This window comes from Barbatula barbatula, assembly GCF_947034865.1.
Source record: "Barbatula barbatula genome assembly, chromosome: 12".
Classification (NCBI taxonomy): Eukaryota; Metazoa; Chordata; class Actinopteri; order Cypriniformes; family Nemacheilidae; genus Barbatula; species Barbatula barbatula.
Genome location: NC_136775.1, coordinates 4,066,920 through 4,089,231, shown reverse-complemented (window position 1 = coordinate 4,089,231; position 22,312 = coordinate 4,066,920). Strand labels below are relative to the sequence as shown.

Below are 22,312 nucleotides of genomic sequence, written 5' to 3'. Positions count from 1 at the left end.
ATTTCACATAAAACCTGTATATGACTCTTACTTCGGTGGAACACAAAAGAAGATATTTTGAGAAATGTCTCGGGTGTTTTGTGTCCATACGATGGAAGTCAATGGGGTCCAGTGTTGTTTGGTTACCGACATTTTTCAAAATCTCTTCTTTTGGACCCAAGACAGGTTTCTGTGATCTTCCCTGTAATGTAAGTCAATACAAAAACATTTGCATGTTAATTCATTGTGCATGAACTAATCTAAGCAGATGAAAATATTGACTTGAAAATGTTTAATGTGAATGCTGAATTGAACATAAAATAAGATGAATAAATGCCGGAGAAGGATTGTTTATTATTAGTTTAGGCTAAACAATGTTGTTAAATATCTTTTCAACTGTTTGGGTAGATCTTTGTGTATACAGAGAAGAAAAACACACGACAACCCGATAATGTCCCAGATTACGACAATTTATTCATTTTTATTGTTCTTTATACATCACTGTAACATTATATTCCGGCGAAGTAGAAGGTTTGCGCTTTTCGTCTGCTGGCGTTGAGGAAAGTCTGGTGTTCCTCTGGTTCTGTGCACAGTCAACATCTACCCACCGAAAGAAACCAAAAGACCAGACAAAAACGCTGGGACAGTACACGTGAGAAGAAGAGACTTTGTCCTGCTGGAGTCCGTCAGTCACGTACGACCCTGTGCTTGACCGCCGAGACGCCCGTCCGGGGCGCCTGCTCTCTACAGTAGCAGCAAGCTCTTTATAAACAATTCATTACTCTATAATCTAAAGAGACAAATCAACAAAAATAGATATACTATACTGCTACTGCAATAGAGGCTGATAAATCCTGGCTTTAAACTAGATTATTAAAGTGCAAGAAGCAACCCACCAATCCACAAACTGTATATTTGTTATATATATTTATATATAGGAACAAATCTACTATTTTAACATTAATTTACAGGGTAATATACATGATATTTGTAACAGCTGATATATCAGCACAAAAGAAGATCACTGTCACACTTAACAGCAATATATATATAAATATATATATATATATATATTTGTGTGTATATATTTGAATATATATTATATATATATATAAAATCATATATATATATATATACATTTGTGTGTATATATTTGAATATATATATATATATATATATATATATATATATATAAAATCGTATACATAAATATAGAATTGTCATTATATTCATGAAAAAGAAAACAAATAAACCACGTCTCAGACTTTTCAAATGATACCCAGAAAAGCGAATAATTTGACGTACAAGGTCTCTTTGAAAGAGGAACGGGGAAAAGGAAAAGTGCCCCGTGTGGATTATTTGAGGTCACAGAACAGGAATTTGCATATTCCACAAATCTATTGCGACACATTTCTGCCTACGAACAGTAAAGTCGACCCCCGTCGAAGCAAAGGGGTCGGTGTTAGCCACACTCACATGTAGACCCACTGAACGAAACATTACGACTACGGGGTTTCTGGTAATGTGCTTAGACATGGTGTCCTATGCTAGTGGACGACAGAAAGACTACAAATTCACAACACTTGAATACTTTGCCCCGAAAGAAACTACAGATTCTCGTTTTGCTTTCACTTCACGGACGCATCTGAGATCCATCGGCGTCTCGTTTGTAAATGCATATTCTTCCTCTGAGAGCAAGGGAATGTGTTAACAGTTATTTGCTTTTTTTCGCCTTTTTTTCTCGTCCTACCGGCTCTTGAACACCTGCCTGGCACATCGCCGCAGGAAAATTGGAATATGGCAATTCTCGGACAGCCCAAACCTGTGCCATCTCCACATGATGTTTAAAGCGCTCCATGGTCCCTCGTCTCTACATCCTCCCGTTCTTTAGCAACGTTGCACACGGCTTGAACAAAACACACACATACTAAACAGCACATAGAAGAGCTCTGTATTAAATACGGGAGTAACATACGACAAGCGCGGTAACGGTAGCGTCCGTTACGGGCCGCCGTGATGTGCGGTAAGGTTTGGGATCTGCCTGTTGTCCGGCTTCTCATTCTCGCAGTGTGGGGATATTTCCACGCAGGCCGCTACTCGAATGACCAGATCTCAATGTCCTGCACAAAGAAATCCTCTTTCATGGACAGCATGGGATTCCCGAAGGTTTTGCATGAATGACTCCTGCCGTGATAAAGATCCCCGTCCAACCAAAGCCCGAATTCACCACTGAAAAACAACACAGAAAAACTCAATTCAAACCATCACTGGCATGTAAAGGAAACCAGACATTTTGTTTGTTTGTTGAATAAAATCATGCCATTTAAGTGAGAAAAATCTGAGATTTTTCCTTCCGAGAGAAAAATCAGCATGTCCAATGTCATTAAATCATGATTGATGTTACGGATCTGGGTCATTGGCTGAGAGCCGAAGTTAAAGGTTACTGACCTCCCTCCACCGAAGGCTAAAGAGTCCATGTCTCCTTTGATGAAGAACAGATTATCACCTGTCCACTTGTACACCTGGCAGTGCAAAAAACAGAGCAATGGTATTCTTTTAAAGGGGCCATTTCATGAAAGTCAGACTCTCTTCATGTTTCGTGCTATAATTGGGTCTCTGGTGCATCTGCCAACTCAGAAGACGTGACAAATGACAACCCAGTAACTTTGAGCCTAACATAGAACACTGTTCCCGGCCTCACAGGAGACAAGAGAGCAATTCATTTATTTAGATTTCAATGGAAGTCCTCCAGACTGAATGAGGCAAAGCCGTAGATAAAGACATTGTAAGTACCGGTATTTTTTAAGTAAGACCTCAGGGATAGAAAGCATTGTGTTTGGTGTTTAAAGACGAGACACAGTGTTTCTCATTCGCTTTATGTGACCCTTGTTTGTTGTTGGAAGCACAGGTTCACATCCCTGAAAAGGGGGCGGAGACGAGCAGCTCAGAGACACACACCAAAACAACGCGATTCACCTCACATGCAAAACTGGGCATTTAGAGCATGGTATAGTAAATATATCTGTGGTGTATTTTGAGCTGAAACTTCTTCTGTGGACCCCTATATACAAAACATCAGATTTTCACTAAATCTTTAAACGTCATTTACATTCTTTGCGAATCGAACCCTTGACCATTGTGTTGCTAGCACAACGCTCTACAGCTACAAATAACACAAACCTCAAACTCTGGATAGAAGCTGAACAGGAAAGTCTCTCCGGTGCCGTAAAAACCCTCACTGACTTTAAAGGGTTCTGATGCCAAAGCCCCAAATATCTATAAAAACAGAAACAAAAGATTTGTATCAGGTACTTTGTACTAAGAAACATCCTACTAAGAGACCAAAACCTTGATACTGGTATCTTCTAAAAAAACAAAACAATGACAGCACATACAACAACAACATATGACAGCAAGTCTCCAAAGAAATTCACATATTGAACTACGCTTGGGTATCGTCAGAAAAAGCTCATTTGGACATTCAAGGTTTTGGAAATAGTGACGATACCCACATTTTGATTTGTTTCTAAAGATCCATACCTGTCCGTCACTGTCTTTAATAACCAGCAGCACAGGTGAGTCTTGACCCTGCATCGCCCGGTACAAAGACTTAATGCTCATGCCATGGTTAGCCGTCCCAAAAGCCAAAGTCCACGGGTAACCAATGGTCCTGGGCGGAAGATGTTTCGCCAGCTGAAAGAAGAACACAGAATACATATTACAGTACAAAACCAACAGAGCTCAAAGAGAGTGCAGGTTCGGAGCCACAATTACAGTAACTGTGATATTTTCACACCAGTAGACACAGAGAAGCTGACAAGCCTTTGGGCACGCAGCTGTGCAATTCTTCGACACATTGTTCGCATTCGGCGTTCTCGATGTCCTCCGGCGAGTACAGGCTCTCCCAGCGCTTCGCGTGCATCGAGTTACTAAGCGTAATGGCAATTTATTTGATTTATCCACAAAGCGGGCCGGTGGCTGACTAAAGGCTTCTGTAAGAGGCCACCTCAGGTGATCCATTCAGAAGGCTGATGTGTTTGAAATGACGGCATAAACCTTATATCCTCGCAAAAGCTCTGGAGCTTCAAAACAAACATTTCAAATGGCACAGCGAGATCAGACCACATTGCTCAGCTGGTGTATGAATATTACTTCAATCGACATCTCTGAAAAACAGCAGCGTGTTGAACGCAACCTTATAGAAGCATATAAACACAATCCAATCCATCTTTCTTTTCAGCAATACTGACACAAAGCTACCATATGGCAAACCTGTTCACGGTCATATCAATATTCTCTTATTGTGTTCCTTCTGTATAATGGACCTCCATACGATGTCATTTAAATTCAAATCAAGTTCATTTTGTATTTTTGACATCTTCCATTGCTCGATAGAAAAAAAACAGCATATGATTTCACAAGCCCAAGAGGGCATGAAAATACTTTTTCTTTTGAAAGGACAGCTTTTCCATTTTTGGCCAATTTGTTCTTTTAATGCTTCCTCTTCACTTTACGATTCGTTTCAGCGCCCCTGGCCATAACACAGGACGGGTACGAATAAATCAGCCTGTTAACATGTTTGAGACGTTCTTTAGTCGTGGATCAATATCCAGCAGGGGGTGGGGGGGGGTTTGTTATGAGGTTGGGGTCTATTTTTGGGCCAGTGGATCGATGGAACACTGTAAAGCCTGGAGCCACGGGGAGATTTCAGCGGTGTGTCACCGGGTTTCTACCTTCTCAATCTGCTCAGCCTCCAGAAGGTCACTGGGTTCGTTCAGGTGGGGCTTGAAGGTCTCCGGCTCCAGGGTGGCAGTGATAGACGTGCCATGTTCGGTGTTCACGTCTTCCTTTGTGGTGATCTAAAGACCAAAGAAACAATCAGCAAAAGTCCAGAAACATTCCGATATGCTGATATAAGCTACGTATGTGACACTATAACCCAGTCTCAAGATCGTCCCTGAAATACACCCATATATATAGCAGCAAAAATGTAAAGGTGTAAGCAAGGGCGAGGGCAAACATGCTAATTAAACCAGAGCGGAAAAGTTTTTCTTATTTTAGGTCCAAACCTACGCGGGGCTCAATAATAAGGATGGTCTTGTGTTGTCACCTACATATTACATTTGTTGATCACGTACACGTGTCCTATAGACATCATTTTTAGGTGAACCATCCCGTTAACTTCCAAATGTTTAAGTCATCATTTAGTCACCCTCATGTCAACCGTAAGCTATTTCTTCTGCGAAACTCAAAAGAAGATATTTTGAGAAATGCCTCAGTGGTTTTGTGTCCGTACAATTAAAAACAATGGGGTCAAGGTTGTAAGGTGACTAACATTCTTCTTCAAAATATCTTCTTTTGTGTTCTGCAGGAAAAAATCAATTCACACAAGTTTAGGATGACATGAGAGAATGACATTGTCATTAAGCATAACCAATATAGGATAAGTAGATTTACATCAAAATGGAAATAAATGTTAATGAACATTTTATAATTTGATAACAATGATAAATAAATGAAGTGTTATTTTCCAAGTGTTATGGTTATGAAATTGCAATAGTGTCAGTTGTTAAAATCTTATTTTTTGCGTATTTAAAACATACACATAATAAAATTAGTCATGTATATTAAAAATATTGGCTGGGAATGAATAAGTCTAAACCATTGGCCCTGTTGGACAAAATCCTTATTGTTGAGTCGTATTAAGCGCAAATTAGCGAAGAAAATGATCATTATCAATATCTCAGTGGAAATATTTTGGCTAAATAATGCGGGTTATTAAATTCATAAAAACAGATTTGTTGTAAAGTATTTTCTCAAGCATATAACAACAATTAAGATTTTCTCTAGCGGCCTGAACACACTCGGGGTACACCGGCCTTACTTCAATTACCTCAACTGTTTACAACAAATAACTGAGCAGAAGTCAGTGCAGGTCTCCACCCAAACACCACCTGCTTTATTCAAACTCAAACAAATACATGAGACTGGAACCCGATGACCAATAAGGTTTGTGAAAGCTACCAGAAAATTCCTCAGAGTATTTCACCTATGTATTCATTCTGCATCAAAACATCTGATCCACGAAAGAATGGAATTTTCTACACAAACGTGTTAAAAATATGTCATTCAGAGCACTTCTACAAAACCAAAGGCTACATCTGTTTCCACAGATTCTGGGCACCTGGAGGCGTTTGCATAGGGAGCGCAGATCTTCGCTGTTTAATGCATCGATCCGCCGGTGGTACTCGGTCCACGACACAACCTGCTCCAAAACAGAACCACACCGCTGAGCAGGACCACATCACATGGAGCTCTCTTACACTAGTCACAAAATACTAACGATCAGTGGTTAGAATTCCCTTCTTTACAGGACATTGAGTGGATAAACGTAATATTTAATTGGTCACAGTCATATGATTTTTATCGATGTTGTGAGCAGGCAACCCGTCGAGTGTTTTGCATGATTGTGTAAATTGTTTTACATTAAGACATGAAAACCAACTGTATTTCTATCCAAGGCCACAGCTGTGCCACACAGAAACAGCATTAGAAATATCCAGCGTAACTTCTGAGCTCTCACCCTCTGAAACATTTTGTAATTAGTGACCACGATTTCATAGTTCCAACCCTGGATGCTGTTATACACACAATTGTATATGGACAATTTATAGTGACCGCTCCAAAAAACCCTTATGGGAAAAAACAAATGACAGGATTTGAGATGATAATGATCTCCGTGGGTCTCGACTGGTGAAGTGACGGATGTTATCTGTCAAATTGTAACTTATGGATCCTACTTGAATAATGTAAACATACTACATAAAATAACTTGATGGCTCATTGTGCCATATGTAACAAAAACGGATTTTCCATAGTTTTTTGTCAACAGGAAAGCACCAGGCCACAACGTCGTCTGAATCCACCGGATAGATTTATAGTACATAATGTGCTTTGAAAGCCATATTGCATGACTAAGAAAGACTTGAAGGATATTGCAGGAGTTGTTTTAGTTCCTGTCTAAGAGCTTCGCCTTGATCTTACAAACTCTCCATGTATGGCTGCATTCTTGAAGTTCCATGAACAAAGTAACAGCACAAGGGTTGGATCATCCCGGGGCGGGTATGTACAACAGACACATAAAGTGAGTAAAACCTTAAAATGACCTTATAATGTGTCTGCGTGTATTCTTAATAGAGGTCTCTCCCTCATATTTCCCCTGATAGTTGGCTCAATAACAATACCACACACGATGACATCACTGCACATGTACACGTGTACAGTGAAATTCCTCCAACACATTGACATCCAGTACCGTGTAGCAAAGTGAAAACGACCACACGAGCTGTGATTCTAACCCAAGACGTTAAATAAAAGCGTAAGCCGATAACTTGCCACTTTACAGTCCTCAATAATGTACGAGGAGGAAGGTTAACTACAGCATTCATACAAAATGCAGCTCGAGACGCCTACAGCAGTGATTCACACAAGATCCGGCATCGCAGATCTGAGATCAGCAGCTAAACAGACTTCTCAACTCTTTTATTTGGGGTGAAGGCAACACCACGAGCCCATTTAAAAGCCAAACGGCGAGTCACATACGCTCGTAGCATCCGACCCGAGCGCCCCGCGGCCACAACACTCACACAACGCGGTTGTGTTTACATACGTATGTGTACTTCGGAGTCAGCGTCTCCCCTTGCTTCACCCTCTTGGAGAACATGATGTCACCGTCCGCAACATCCAACCTTCATTTTGCCGACCGACAACATGCCAGACGTAAACACACGGAAAAGGGGACAACTGACATTTCCGGTAGCCAATAAATGTGCGCCGAAAGAAGTACGCGACCTCTGATTGGCTAAGGGAACACGTGCGGCCCGCCTCCTCTCTGGATGACTTTAGCGCTCTTAAAGGGACAGTGGCACTCCAACGCGCGTATTTTCTATTTCGTAAAGGTCGATTTTCTTCGCAAATGCGATTTATTGTATAACGCGTACAACAAATAAGTGACCTTTCGGTGTCGAAAGTACGTTAGAATGACAGGCATTCTCCTTATCTTCAATGAACACATTTCTCTCTTATCTCTAAAAGCAAACTGTCCTTTTGCTAATGCGCGTCATAAAAAGCACGGCAGCTAACGTTTGGCAAGCAACTCACACGAGTGTCTCAAAACATACCATAAGAACGTCATTAATAATCGATAAGTGGTCTAAACGAGGGGGCACTATAGAAGGTGCGCGTGAGATTCATTACGTAACTACATTTCTTCAAGGTCAAGGTAAGTTAAAGAATACGGATTGCAAGCACCTGCAAATTTAAATATTTTTCTCCTTCATTTATAGAAATAAACAGGATTTTTATCAAAAAATAGCACACTTTAAAGCAATCATAATACTAATGATTTAAAATAAAAAATAATATGAATATACTTTCATATATATACCATTTTAAAACGCATGAAGAAATGTCACACACGTCTTTGCAAAGAAAAGACTTTGATCAGCACTTGCTGGATAAATGTGAGCACTCAAATGTGTGATTCTGGAGATAAGTGTGCCACTCGAGGGTAATAGTTCACGGCTCGGTCCATGCAGTGTTACTAAGCTACACCTACTTCACCACACCTCCCGTGTGGTCACGGTCAGAGAAAGTTAGTTTTATTTATTCATATCAAAAGATCATGTGGCTTTGCAAAGATCCCCCAGTTCCAGAATAACAAATCAATCTATTTTGTTTCCTACATCATTAATTTAAAGTCAAATTTAAATCCCACCACAGTCGTAGTATCGGTTTCTCAATGTCACAGATAAGTTTCAATACGGCAACAAGAACACAATGTCATGCAGGGAAAACCACACGATAAAGTTTCCTATTGTCCAATCAATAAAACACACAACAGAGTCATAAAAGGAAAACATCACGTATAATAAACAGGACTACAACACCTGTAGGCATGATTTTCTTGTATCTCATTGAGGTATGACATAATAGATTAAAGCCATGCCCATTTCATAGAAGTGATTGAGTAATTCATGCATGCAGAAACTGCATACATGTGCCTCTTTGCCAGGGAAAAACAATTACACATCCATGCAAAACACACCAGCTGCAGGCTCACAGTGAACAGGTGCATCTTGGCATCACATGAAACTTATTGACCAAGTGCGTAACAACCTGATCTGTCAAGCATTCGGCGAGATTTTAAACGGGAACTTTGACATCAAAGTATAATTGGTGCAAAAAAGAGCATGTAAAACACAATAAGGACACTTCCAGAAACCTGGAACACAAAAACAGACAATAAAGACACAACAACAGGTGCAAATACAAGTGAACATATCGGAATCAAATATAGTGCAGATCAACACAAAGGATACAGACACAAGCATATAAAAAGATATAATAGATGTAAGTCGGACAGACCTCCCACTCCTTGGACGAATTGTCTTGTGTCTGCTGCTCCTCGTTCGCTTCCGACTCCTCAATTCTTTTCACTACGATGAAGCCAGGATCCCGACTGATGCTTCCCATCCCCTCCCCGAAAACCTCCGGGCTCCACTGGATGAAGAAAACGTACAGGTGGTCTGACCTAGAGAAACAAATGACAATGCAGTTCATCAGATTAGCCAAATGTTTAATAATAAAAAAAACTGTCACAGTGTAAAGATGTGGAGTTCTGCGAATACAAGCTATGCAACGGGTGGCCGACAGGCAGTATGAGCTTCAAAGCCTCATTTCTCGCCCCTTCTCTCACACTACTGTCATGATACTTCACACAGATCTTCCGGGTCACCACCTAACTAGGTCACGTATTGCAGCCGGAGCCCGGCCGAGTCTCTCCGACAACAACAGAAAGCAGTTTGAACGCAGAGCTCTGTACTAAAAGTACGTGGAAGGGACATTGACGAAAATAAAACAACAGAAGACTTTTGGGGGTTTAACTTGTTACTAAGTAATTCTTTAGATTTTCACCAATGTCATTTCCACGGCTCCGTACTGTTCTGATCCATTCTGCTTCTTTTAAAAATATGCGTGACTCATCTGATGAGGAGAAAAGACAGAATGAGTTCCAGTGGGATGTTGAACAGTGAGCTCTTGTGTTGAATCTCAGAGCAGATAAGACAGTGATGGCTCTGTTGTAGCACAAGAGCGCTGATCGCAGAACAACACCGTGACAAATTAACATAATTACTCGCTTAAAAATGAAAGGGACTTTTCAATTAAATGATGTGCCGTAATTTCATAGAAAAACATATTAAGGTGAAGATCCTGAAAACTTAACCAGCTAATTCTTTACTGTATGTAAAATTAAAAGAAATACATTGCATTACATTGCATTTGTTCATTTAGCAAGACGCTTTTATCCAAAGTAGTAGATCATTTTGTCAACACGCTAAACGGTACCGTAGGTTAACATGCCCATGCTACTAGGAGGATTAAAGCTGGAGTAAGCAAAGGAGAGAATGAAGAACAATATTTTTTAAAGACATATAAATAGAAATAAATAAGGAACAGGTATGTTTTGTGCTTTTTTTTAAAGTTGTGAAGGATGCTGCAGTACGGGTGAAGGCGGCAGCTCATTCCACCACAGGGGAACCGAATGAGTAAAGGTTTTTGCATGCGATTTGGTGCCTCGCTGTAATGGAACAACCAAGCGTCGCTCATTTTCAGACCGAAGATGACGTGAGGGGATGTAGACCTGTAGCAGTGAGTTCAGGTAATGGGGCGAATTTGCCGTTATCGTTCTGAAGGCCAGTGTCAGCGATTTAAACTTGATGCGGGCGGCAACTGGCATCCAGTGAAGTTAAATCAGGGGGGTGTTATGTGGGTTCTTTAAGGCTGATTGAAAACTAGACATGCAGCTGCATTCTGCATCATTTGCAAGGGCTTGAATGCACTGGTTGGGATGCCGGCCAATAGGGAATTGCAGTAGTCCAGTGATATGACCAGGGCTTGGACTAGCAGCTGAGACGCATGATCCGACAGGAACGGCCTGATTTTCCTTATGTTGTAGATATTAATCAATAAACATTTTATATTACATGTAACATTTTATATTAAAAAACAATAATATTTTGCAATAAAAATTATTCTTAATTTGAAATAATTCTTTTAAGGAAACGTATTAAAGCCTTTAAAATGCCCTTAAAATTAGCCACATGTATAATACAAAATAAGCCTAGGCTGTGTCCAGCGGGTTTAGAATATTTTCTTGAATATTATATCTATTGTTTGCTAATGATCGTTCTCCCTAAATCCAGTCAAACTGTGATCGAGTAAATAAATAATTTATATATATACTGTATATTTACATTTTAGTCATGAGAAATTATACAGTTTGCATTACGATAACAAAAAACAAAACTTAAAGATGGCATGAAATGAAAATTGAAAAATAATATTTTTATTGAATAATGTAGTGTTTTCATAATTGTTTGAAAATTTGTGTGCCCGCATAATCTTTGATCAAACACGCTGACCTCCTCCCCCCCTCGAAACGACTTCTCACCACTTCCTGTCACAAGGAATGCCGCGAGTGCGGAGCTTTCTTCATGGGAGGGTGCCGATGGGGAGTCCGGTGGGGAATAATCCTACAGGATTGACTGCAAACTAGCCTTCAAATCTGCATCCATTTTGTTTGCAACGCCCACCTTCCAATGACCCAATCGGTTCTCGGTGTGGAAAATCAAGTCCCGCCCAACGTTCTCGCTCTCATTTGAGAAGCCGCTTTTCTCAGATATACGTCACAATATGGAAAAAAATACGATTGTCACTTCCATTTCATGTCGACTTCAATGGTCTTAAAATAGCTTACATTTTCAAGTACAATATGATTTCCTTTTTCTTTCTTAACAGTTGAACTTTTGATCTATAAAGGATTTGGTCCCGACAGTGAGAACACAGCAACAGCTGAAAAGCACAGATACTGGATTACAGCCTGTCTGACAGAAATAAGCACCTGCAATAATATCCAGCTTTAAAGTATGTACAAGTTCATCTGAAGGTTAAACTTTGGGTAAACCTTTGTAAAAAGGAGATGACTGTTACTTTTCATACAGATTTTCTCCTTCCCCCAAAACCTCCCTCTATTCGTCTGCTATTGCTAGTCAAATGTGTAGTCCTATATAATTCAAACTTGAAATATTTGAGTTGTGTAATACAGAATATAATCTGAACCAATTGCATACATCTACTTTAACAGCTTTTTATCTACGCATCAGTGGCAGGCTGCGACCTGATTGGCTGCTACCACTTATCCAGAAGAACTAGTATCAAAATGTATCAGTGATTCAGGAATTTTTATTCATCATGTAAACAACCAAATGTTCACTATACTCTCAGCTGAATTTAGACCGGACCGTCTCGCTCTGTATAAGTGGGCGTTTCTTGGCCAAAAAAAGCAGGATTGGACTTTATGCTGATACTGGACGCTAAAAGCGTTGGACTGAAGTTTGAGTCCGAAATATCTGCCCAACTCACCTCTCCTGTGGAACAGCAAACCAATATTCGTGCTTGCGGTCGCGCTGTGCGTACTGCTGCATCGATGCGCTGGCGTTGGATACGAACGTCTTCTTCATGGCATTTCCAACTCGCAGACACAAAAACTTGTGAGACTTCTGCCTTTCCTTGGATGCCATTGGACCTGAAATAGAGAGTCATAGAAATAGCCTCTTTCGTGAATGATCTACGGGGATGATGGAGGATCAATTTAGTCTCAAAATTGCTTAGAAGAAATAGAATTAAAAAAGAAAAAAATAATGGAGCTGTAAAGTGAACGTAGATTATAAAACAATTTTCAAATTTGGATTTGGGTCAATTTGACGAGAAATGTTTTAATTAATATTCTTGACTTTTGCCTGCAGACTGGCGGTCTGAGCAAATCCGAGCTCAGGCTTCCTATGAGAACACATCAAACTAACAACAACGCATCAATCATCTCATTATCAGAATGAACTACGCGAAACAAATCAGCTTGTTGAAATAAAACTGCGATAAGTCAATAGTCGTTGATGTAAAAACTCAATGCTTCAGATGAACAAAAGCCGCAGCGAGCTCGGGTCCAAGGCCGATTGCAATGCATCTTTTGTTAATAACTGATTAGAAGGTCAACGCTGCGGGAGGCTCCGAAAGAAACACCTTACACCCGTGCCGCAGGAGCCAAAGCCATTTACAGAGCCAATGTAACATTAATCTACTTAGACTGCCGCACACTGTGGGAGCTCATTCATTTTCAATGGCCTAATTTGGTGTGTAATTCAGATTACTTTAGAAGTCGGTCCTGAGCTGAGATAATAACCCCCTGTGATTTGTCACGATGGGTCTGGTGGTTCAGACGTCAAAGTTCACACACACCAGCGCACACAGAGGTGGGTAGAATAGCCAAAATCTTCACTCAAGTAAAAGTACAAATAACTAGAGAAATTGTTACTTAAGTAAAAGTCACTATTTTAAAAATGACTTGAGTAAAAGTAAAAAAGTATGCAATGAAAAAACTACTCAAGCAGCTAGTTACTTAGTATCTGATTATTTAAGGCCTTGTATTCATAAAATAAATACTAACGCCAATATTTGTATTATCATTATTATTATCATACGCAGATATCTTTGCAATATACACACAGTGACTAAAGAATAGACAAACACAGAAGAGACGAGCATTTCTGTAAATCAATCTAGTCCCAATGTCAATGTAGCCTACTGGCAGTATTTAGAATTACAGACCGTGTCAAACTAAAGTGAACCTGCAGAGTTTTGCGTTTACAATGCATTTAACTAAACTCAGAGCATTTCCTAAGATGATCTAAAACATCTGCAGTGCTCTCTTATATGAAATACAAACTGATCTCACAGGTTCGTGTTGTGAAAAGCTCTTACTTGTAAACATACAGTAAATCGTGTACCCCATGCCCATCAACAAGTTTTCTTCCTTCTGTTCTCTTGTTTATTTCTGCAAGCCCACGTCTCTGTGTCTAGAGGGTCTCGCGCATGCTGCCGTGTCTGACGAACAAGTCGCCCGGGCGCGTGCATATGGGGGGCTTTTATCATTGCTGGCAAACAATATGACTGTTTATTCTTAAATTTCGCGCAACGAGGAGTGAGTAATCCACCGCTTCAGATCGTGCTGCGAACTCAACAAATAATTGGATCTGATTCGTGAACCTATTCAGACGGGTCTGCCCAATGTTCAATTAATGCTTTCAAAAGAATCAAACACTTGGGAATGCCCTTAAAAAGTTATGACAATCTTGAAATAAACAACGCATTTTATAATGCACCTTTTAAAATGAAGGAACGAAGGAAGGTACTTTAAAAGAACATCTTTTCCAAAATGTCACTCAAGTAAATGTACCGCGTTACTACTAATCTCTGCACACACACCATGAGGCTGAAGATATCTATTGGACGTCTTTAAAATAGTTAATAAATGATAATCATAAATGTATTTCTGTAATTGTAAATCACAGTGAAAAGTCAAGATTTAGCATCATTTTGTTTGCATGGAATAAAAGCTTATTTTGGACTGGGGTTCAAGTTTTAAAAATGCACATAATGTGTTCGCAGTAAAATGAACTAATAATCCCAAAAGATCAAAGTGTTTCAAGATAAATCAGCTGTTAGCATTCAATAACTCTCAGCTGATGACTCATGCGCTCTGGGCATACTGTGAGCTCAGCACGCTATCCATCTGAAATACTTGGAGGAATAATAATAATGGAAAATATAAAATTGAACATTATTGCATCCAGTTTCCATTATAAGATTATGGAGCAGAATGGTAAATAGTGGACAAACAAGGTCATGTCCTGAACGTGTGAAAGAACCCTGAATAAAACATCTGACATCACAATCTGACTTTTCTAAGTAAGATTTTCACTACATGATTATCGCGTGCAAAAGGATTCACGATAACATTAGTATCGTATCAATGAAATATCCAGGACAGAAAAAACAAATGCTGTCAGTCAAAACCACCTTTTAATTTCTGTTTTTCGTTACTTGGCTAAATATTATTATACAATAAAATATGAATGTAAATTATTAGCAATATAAATAAAATAAAAAGACAACAAACATCAACATACACAGACAGGAAGTTAACTTTGGGCCAGGCACGTGCGTCAGATGAATCCGTCTATAATACAGTATGTGTGAAGTATTAACACGATGTCAATAGACTTTTATGTGCCAAGCGTAAACAAAACAGGACGTAAAAAATAGTTTCTCATAAAAATTTCGAAAGTGTTGAAAAATGTTCCTGCTGTTATAAACTGCCTCTGGTTCTGTTGTGTGTGTTGTTTGCTAGCATGCACGTTCGTCTGGGGTTTGATGGGGTTTAGCTTATCTCTATGTGAGAAAGCGGGCCGGTGGCGCAGTCTGCCATCAGGAGATCAAAGCAAGGTGGAAAAGCCGTGTTAAAGTGGCCATGCTCTCCCTCAGGTAATAACAGGTGAACCACTTTTCATTTACCAGCATTCTCTGGTTTTCCATCAACAAAGCCTAACCGCACAGGGTTATCATTCTTCCCAGCATTCCACACCTCATACTCGCATCAGAAGAGACTTTGATAGCAAATGGTGCAAGCCACTATCTTCAATGCCGCTGACGATGACATTCAATGTTAAAGGGATAGAAAATCTGTCATTATTTACTCACCCTCATGTCGTTCGTATGATTTACTTTCCTCTGTGGAACACAAAACGAGACATTTTACATTTACGACAATGCAGTTACAATGTATTTGTACACAAATGAAGTCATTGTGAACGACGAGAGGATGTGTAAATTCATTTTTGGATGAATGTTTGTTGGGTCTGGGCTTTCCCAGACATCACAACAGTCATTTTCCCGGCGATGCGACTTTAAAGGGGTCTTATTATACCTTCATAGTGCCAAAAACCTTTTTTCAACCCTTATCTTGACTTTTGGTCACCTTGTCTTTAAGATTGTGATGTAAACAACATCTTCGCGCATCTTAGCACTTTGCAATGATTTTAAGATACAATATAGTTTAGTCTAAATGAATAGCATTTTGGATGAAGGAGAAAGTTCTGGAAGTTTAAAGTATTTTAAGTACATTTTTATTTCTAATAATTTGATAAGGCGTTTATCACAGGTAAAAGGAGACTAACCATATCGCCAGAGTTTTATAAAAACAAAACATGGTTAAACAATGGAGTAAAAACATGACTTAATGGGTTTAACTATAGCAACCACGTTTCTTGGTTTGATTCTTAATTTGTTTCCAAAGATTTGGTGGAGAGAGACACCCCTTATGAAAACTAACTATGGTTTTACTATAGCAAAAGTGTTGCAACTATGTTTTTCATCGCAAATTGATCACCATTTGAATCGCCACTGTTTAAGTACAAATACTATGGTTAAACAATGCTTTCTATAATACTAACATGGTTTGTTTGGTTTATCTGTCCCATCCATTGTGTTACTCTTAAATTAACTCAATTAACTAAAAATAGATATTATTTTCTCACTGTTATGTATTTAAGGTGTTAAACAATACAACACAAAAATGTGTTCATAATGAACACATCCCTTTATAGACAGTTTTTTGTGTTTTGGATGTCCAAAAATACATCTCTCGTACCTTCAGCCGAGCTCTGTCTCTGGCTGCTCATGGACTGCTGGACGTTCTCTCTTTGCGCCTGCTGGACGCTCTCTCGTTGTTCCTTGGCTTGTTGCATAGTGTGACTCATGCACATCTTCCTCAGCTCCTCTTCGTCCGTCTCGGAATCTCTAGATGGTTTAGCCCCGTCTGGGCAACTTTCCGCCGCCGTGGCCTCCTCTGCTTCGGGGGCAGAGCTCTGAGAACCTGAGGCGGGGGCGACTCCTCCGTTCTGGCAGGGGAGTGGCTGCTGGTGGTCCCTGCTGGTAGGTGTTCTTGGCTGCTCCTGACTGGGCTGTCCGGATCTGGTGGAGGTGTTGGGCTGGGCAGTATCGCTGGCTGGTTCACCCTGCTCTCCCGACACGTCTGGCTTTTCTTTCTCACCTGTATGGGAAGCGGAGGGTTGGCTTTCCTCGGGCGTCTGAGGTTCCTGTGCGATGGTCTGAACGGATTGGGACGAGGCTACCGATGATTTGTCCCCCTGGTTGAGCTCCTCGGAGGACTGTCGCTCCTCGCAGATGGGCGAGAGCTCGGATTCGGTGAAGACGTCCTCCGAGATTGAGCCTTCGGTGCTGCGGGGGGCTGTGCTGGCACTGTCGTAACCCTCCCGCAGGTGGTGGGAGCTTCCAGAGAACACGGTCTCAAGATCCCTGTAATAGAGAGAGAACGAGGGCCACACCTTTAAGATGGCTTTGATATGACTTTGTGCTGTTTAAAACTTGCAACGTTGTATGAAATTCATATCACAATATTCCATTGGTTTTATTTAACACAGTTCTGATAAAAATCACAATAAAAATCCTTTAGCTTGGCATTGTCGATCTGTGTTGTTCTTGCTTTTTCGTTTTCTGTAATTTACATTTTAATGCATAATGCACAGCCTCTGCAGTATAAAGTTAAACCTATAAAACAAGTCTGAATGATACTTCAGATAATCAAATCCATTTGATGCAATTAACATGAGTACAAGTGAATATGAAAGTGCATTAATGAAAAGCAGGTCTCTCTGTCTGTACTATTAAAGACTATCTCCGTGCCAGATCCACATCCGAGAGACCCTGTGGTGAACCTAGTGTGACTGATGAAATACACAACACCGCTCTGAGCCGAATGCAACACACCATCATTCACAGACCAACAGAGGATATAAATATCTGGGGTTGGGGAAAGGCTGCTTAAATCATTAACTTCTTATTATAAATGGAAACCGGTGAGCAATCCATGCGTAGGCGGTTTAATTTACGCTTTATTAACCTTGGAATCAAAATCCATTTCCTGTATAATAATGCTGAACGCCGGATATCTAAAGAAATCGTACAGGAGCGTGATTCCTGATGGCTGTCTATCAGAAAACACTGATTTGTCACATGAGAGAGCTTCAATTAAGAAAGACGAGATAAGATGATGAATCCAATTAATAACACGACGTGGGTGTAATTTTAACTTTTCTTTCAAACCATTTCAAACTTTTGACTATTTTGGTTGTTTAAATTGAGCCGCCGTCTTCACAACGGAGAATCACATCACACGCGCTCTCAGGAACATTTATGCAATTTATATTTTGCCGCTATATCCTCTAATATCTTTATTTAGCGCCAAACGCGCTTCATTTCAATCCTTTCCGCTCCGCGGCTTCTCTCCCGCCAAAGATGAAGATCAGCAAACACATGCTTATTTTAACAACACTAGTGCAGACACGCAGAGCAGGAAAAAGGACACACAACAGTAAAAAAAATGCAGCGACTATTAAAGCATCTGTAGCCGTCAGTCTGTTTACTGTTTGCTATATGTCTCCAACCTTTCAACCAGATTTGTGATATTTTATTAACCAAACATTAATAATGAGTCAGCATGTAAACATTTGTGAACCTGTGAAAACCCAGGCTAACATCTCATAATCTAATTTATTATTATAACAAGCATCTAAGATTAATTTCAAGCACTGATTTCACTAAGAATTTGGTTTTATTCGGTCAATATTGAAGATATTGTAATATTTTCACAGAATATTCTGTAGGATGATTTTATGAAGGACTTGGTTTTCACAAGCAGGTTTACATTTTGTAATGAACAACGTTTTAATTGGGAAATTATTTAAAGAAAGAAGTAGTTCTGGTATGAAAGTGAAAAGGTGACAATGGCATGGAAAGGCTAATTTGGTAAGTAACTCTATTTTCTATTTATGATTTTAATTGTTATGATTGTTGTTATATAACATGTTTGCATGTTGTCAGTAGTTATATTTACAAATATTAATTATCAGACTTCTATTGAGAGGGCATTCCCCTAACACCACAGAGCCTATACATAGGCTACATATATCAAAATCTAAAATAAATGGCCTGATAAAATATCATATGTTTTATACAGTATATCCAACTGGGCTAAATTGATTAAATATTTATTTACTTTCAAAAAACATTGTCCGGACCTCCGTTTGGAAGAAGACCTCTTCGAACTTTAATTGAATACCCCTGGTCTAGTCACACACAAAAATGTATTATTATATTATATAATTATGATTTATTCATAAATATGTTATACATGTATAAACGTGTATGCAAATATCATATTAAAATGCATATTGTATTTTATTAATAAATCTCAAATTCGAAAAAAGTGTCCAGTGTGTTATTTTTTGGAGGATCTATAGACAGAAATGCAATATAATATACATAACTATGTCTTCAAAAGTGTATAAAAGTGTTTTTATTACCTTAGAATTAGTCATTTCTATCTAAATACACCGCAGCTCCCCTTACATGGAATTCTTCATAAAGGGACAAACTGCTCTACAGAATGCGTTTCGTAAATACGTGATCTCCTTCGGCAAAAAAGCTGTAGTGCTTCAAAAGGGAGGGGTGATCAGTGGAGCGAGCCGTTGGTTGTAATTTGCTACCTCACCGCTAGATGTCACTAAAATCTCCACATCACTCGGTTAAAAACCCTTTATACAATCTCTCCTGTTTTAATCAAAAGAGACAAGCTATGTGATGAGTCCTTCTAAAGTGCATCAGAAGAAGCTTGTTGTCTTACGGCACTGAGTCGCGGATCTTGCTGTCTGTGATTTCTCTGTAGACGGCTGCGGACTGAACCTCCTCCAGCGGACACATGATCCCATACTCCTCACATCCTCTCTCCAGAACCAAAGGATCCGTCCGATGAGGGTCAAACATGATGTTGTTGGGCGTCACCAGCAACACCCCACTTACAACACCCTGTAAAAATATGAAGTATTTAAGATTAAAGTCCTTATTTACATGTGGGACTCTTATTTCAACCCTGCAGAGCTTTCAAAGTAGTCCTGGTTATAGTTCACTGGAGTCTATAGCTCATTATCATCCTTAAACCTTACAGGTCCTGTATCTAAAAAGGTCAAAGTGAGAACACAAATGATTGGACAGTGTGACTGTGTGTTCACACCGAGCGCGAATGAGGCGTCAAGCGCGAGTGATTTACATGTTAAGTCAATGCAAAGACGCGATAGACGCGCTTGCGGCGCGAATAGCGCGAATGAGGCGGCGCGAATGACGCGAATAGCGCGAATGATGCGAATTGCGCGAATGACGCGAATTGCGCGAGTTGAAAAATCTGAACTTTGCCGAAAATTCGCGCCGCGTTAACCAATCAGGCGCCTGCTTGAGTAGTGACGTAGAGAGCAGAGGCAGAAATAAAAAATGGAGGACAAGCTCATCTCAGTGTGTGGACACCCGGAACTATATGATACGTGTTCATAAAAATAGGAATAAAAAGGATCTTGCTTGGAAGAAAGTGAGTGAGGAGGTCGGAGAATCCGGTAAATTGTAAAAAAAATTCGTGAAGCGAATTTCACTCGCGAATGACGCGAATAGCGCGAATGACGCGTTTTTCACGCGCGAATAGCGCGAATGACGCGAATGAAGCGAATGAAGCGAGTAAACACAAAATGTTCAAGCGTCAAACTACTCGCGAATAGCGCGTTTTTGACGCCTCATTCGCGCTCTATGTGAACACACAGTGAGAGCGAACCAGCACTGCATTGACGCTAGAAAGAAATGTAATGCAGAAGGTATCCACTGAGTGTAAGCGATCTGCGCTTGCGATGTCCTACAACATCAGCACATCTTGTAAATCCCTGGCTATGCAGTCTCCTTAATGACCATCCTGAGGACGTCTCTGCACTCTTCCACAAGTTTTGACAATGCAACTGAGCCGAAATGTGAACACTGACTTACCTTGCCATCTGTGATGTACTTGCAGTTGATTTTGAGGAACTTCTCCGTCAGCGCCTCCTCTTCTTCCGAGGTGGAGGAAACCACGCGGGAGGGCCGCAGGGCGGAGAGGATCGGAGGGGTGGGAACATCGGAGCGAGGAGGACCAATGGAGTCCTGAGGGAGACAAAACAGATCACAAACCATTCATTCACCGGCATTTTTGCCACAAAAATGTACCATGGTAATCATGTCTGCTAAAATACAATATGCATCAGAGTTGTTGCTGGAGTAAAGCCATAGTAAATAAATACGGGATGTTTCTGCCCTTGCTCAATGACAGCCCAGAATTGTGGGTAGTGCTGTGATTGTGTGTGTGAGGGCGCAGACTTGTGCAGAGAGTTCTGGAGGCGGCGTGAATGCTCAGACAGCAGGAGCAGAACGTGGGCGCGCTGGGTCACCTGCAATCATGACCTCCTGCCCACAACTGTCTGCTTTACACACACATACACATTATCTCTCTCTCTTTCACGCTCAACAACCCTTTTTTACACAAAAAGACACACACACTTCCACTCTGACCAACCTCTCTACACACGATCTCAGACACACACGTCAATTGCGACTAATTTAAAAATTCGTTTACATAATATATGTTGGTGTACTGTGTATGATAATTATGTAGGCCTATATATAAATACTCACACACGCATGTATAAGTTTAAGAAAAAAAAGATATATTTTCATTCACCGTAAAACAATCCATGAAAAAAAACCTGACATTTTCTGTAAACTGGAAAAACTGAAATATACCGTAAAATATTTATTTTCTGTATAATTCTAGGATACAAGGATATTAAATAGTTTTCCCTATTTTTGTTGTAAATGTGTTGTCTTGTTCTGTCATTTTATAGTTTTTGACCGCGTTTCAAAAATAAACTGTAAGAAAAAGAAATCTTGTTAAAGACGCCAGAAATAAACCGTACAATAACAGGTTTTCCCTGTAAAGTTACATTTTCTGCCTGTTATTCTTGTAAATTTGGTTTAATTTTACAGTTTTTGACCGTATTTAAAAAGAATACGTTTTTTTACAGTGTATATATACAGTATACGTATGTATAACTTGTGTATCAATTTTATATTGTGTATATATATATATGTAAATATATCTTAAATATATAAATGCATGCATGTGTATGTATTTATATATAAATAATTATTATACACAGCACACCAACATATATAATTTTAACAACAAAAAAAGTCATGTTAAAAAATCAATACAATACAGCGGAAACAAACAGCGATGTGAAAGTGTCGAGGCAAATGACCACAAAAATACCACAGACTCTCTTTCTCTCTCTCCTGGCTTCTCCATCACAGGATGTGACTGTGACAGTGTTTGTGACATGGAAGCTGTCACAACAATTATAATGCTTCTGTGAAATCCTTACTACTGATGCACATACAAATTCTCAGTGTCTAAAAAGTTAAGTCGCAGGCGCGGCATTAAAGGTAT

At 39.8% G+C, this 22,312-nt stretch overlaps 1 protein-coding gene across 4 annotated transcripts in view; it reads right to left on the bottom strand.

Annotated features, from left to right (window-relative positions):
- Positions 1-1,708: 1,708 nt before the first annotated feature.
- Positions 1,709-22,312, bottom strand: part of oxr1a (oxidation resistance 1a) — a 109,416-nt gene continuing 88,812 nt past the window's right edge. For 3 of the 4 annotated variants that reach the window (XM_079469643.1, XM_079469642.1, XM_079469645.1), the window contains 12 exons: positions 20,818-20,970; positions 19,640-19,821; positions 16,586-17,253; positions 15,637-15,666; positions 12,463-12,625; positions 9,406-9,571; positions 6,164-6,244; positions 4,713-4,838; positions 3,520-3,672; positions 3,160-3,255; positions 2,428-2,501; positions 1,720-2,208 (listed from right to left, as the gene is read on the bottom strand). In XM_079469643.1, coding sequence (XP_079325769.1) covers positions 2,073-2,208; positions 2,428-2,501; positions 3,160-3,255; positions 3,520-3,672; positions 4,713-4,838; positions 6,164-6,244; positions 9,406-9,571; positions 12,463-12,625; positions 15,637-15,666; positions 16,586-17,253; positions 19,640-19,821; positions 20,818-20,970 — 2,028 coding nt within the window. In that variant the 3' untranslated portion in view covers positions 1,720-2,072. Of the gene's footprint in view, positions 2,209-2,427; positions 2,502-3,159; positions 3,256-3,519; positions 3,673-4,712; positions 4,839-6,163; positions 6,245-9,405; positions 9,572-12,462; positions 12,626-15,636; positions 15,667-16,585; positions 17,254-19,639; positions 19,822-20,817; positions 20,971-22,312 lie in introns of all 4 variants that reach the window. The other variant, XM_079469644.1, reaches the window with a different exon arrangement.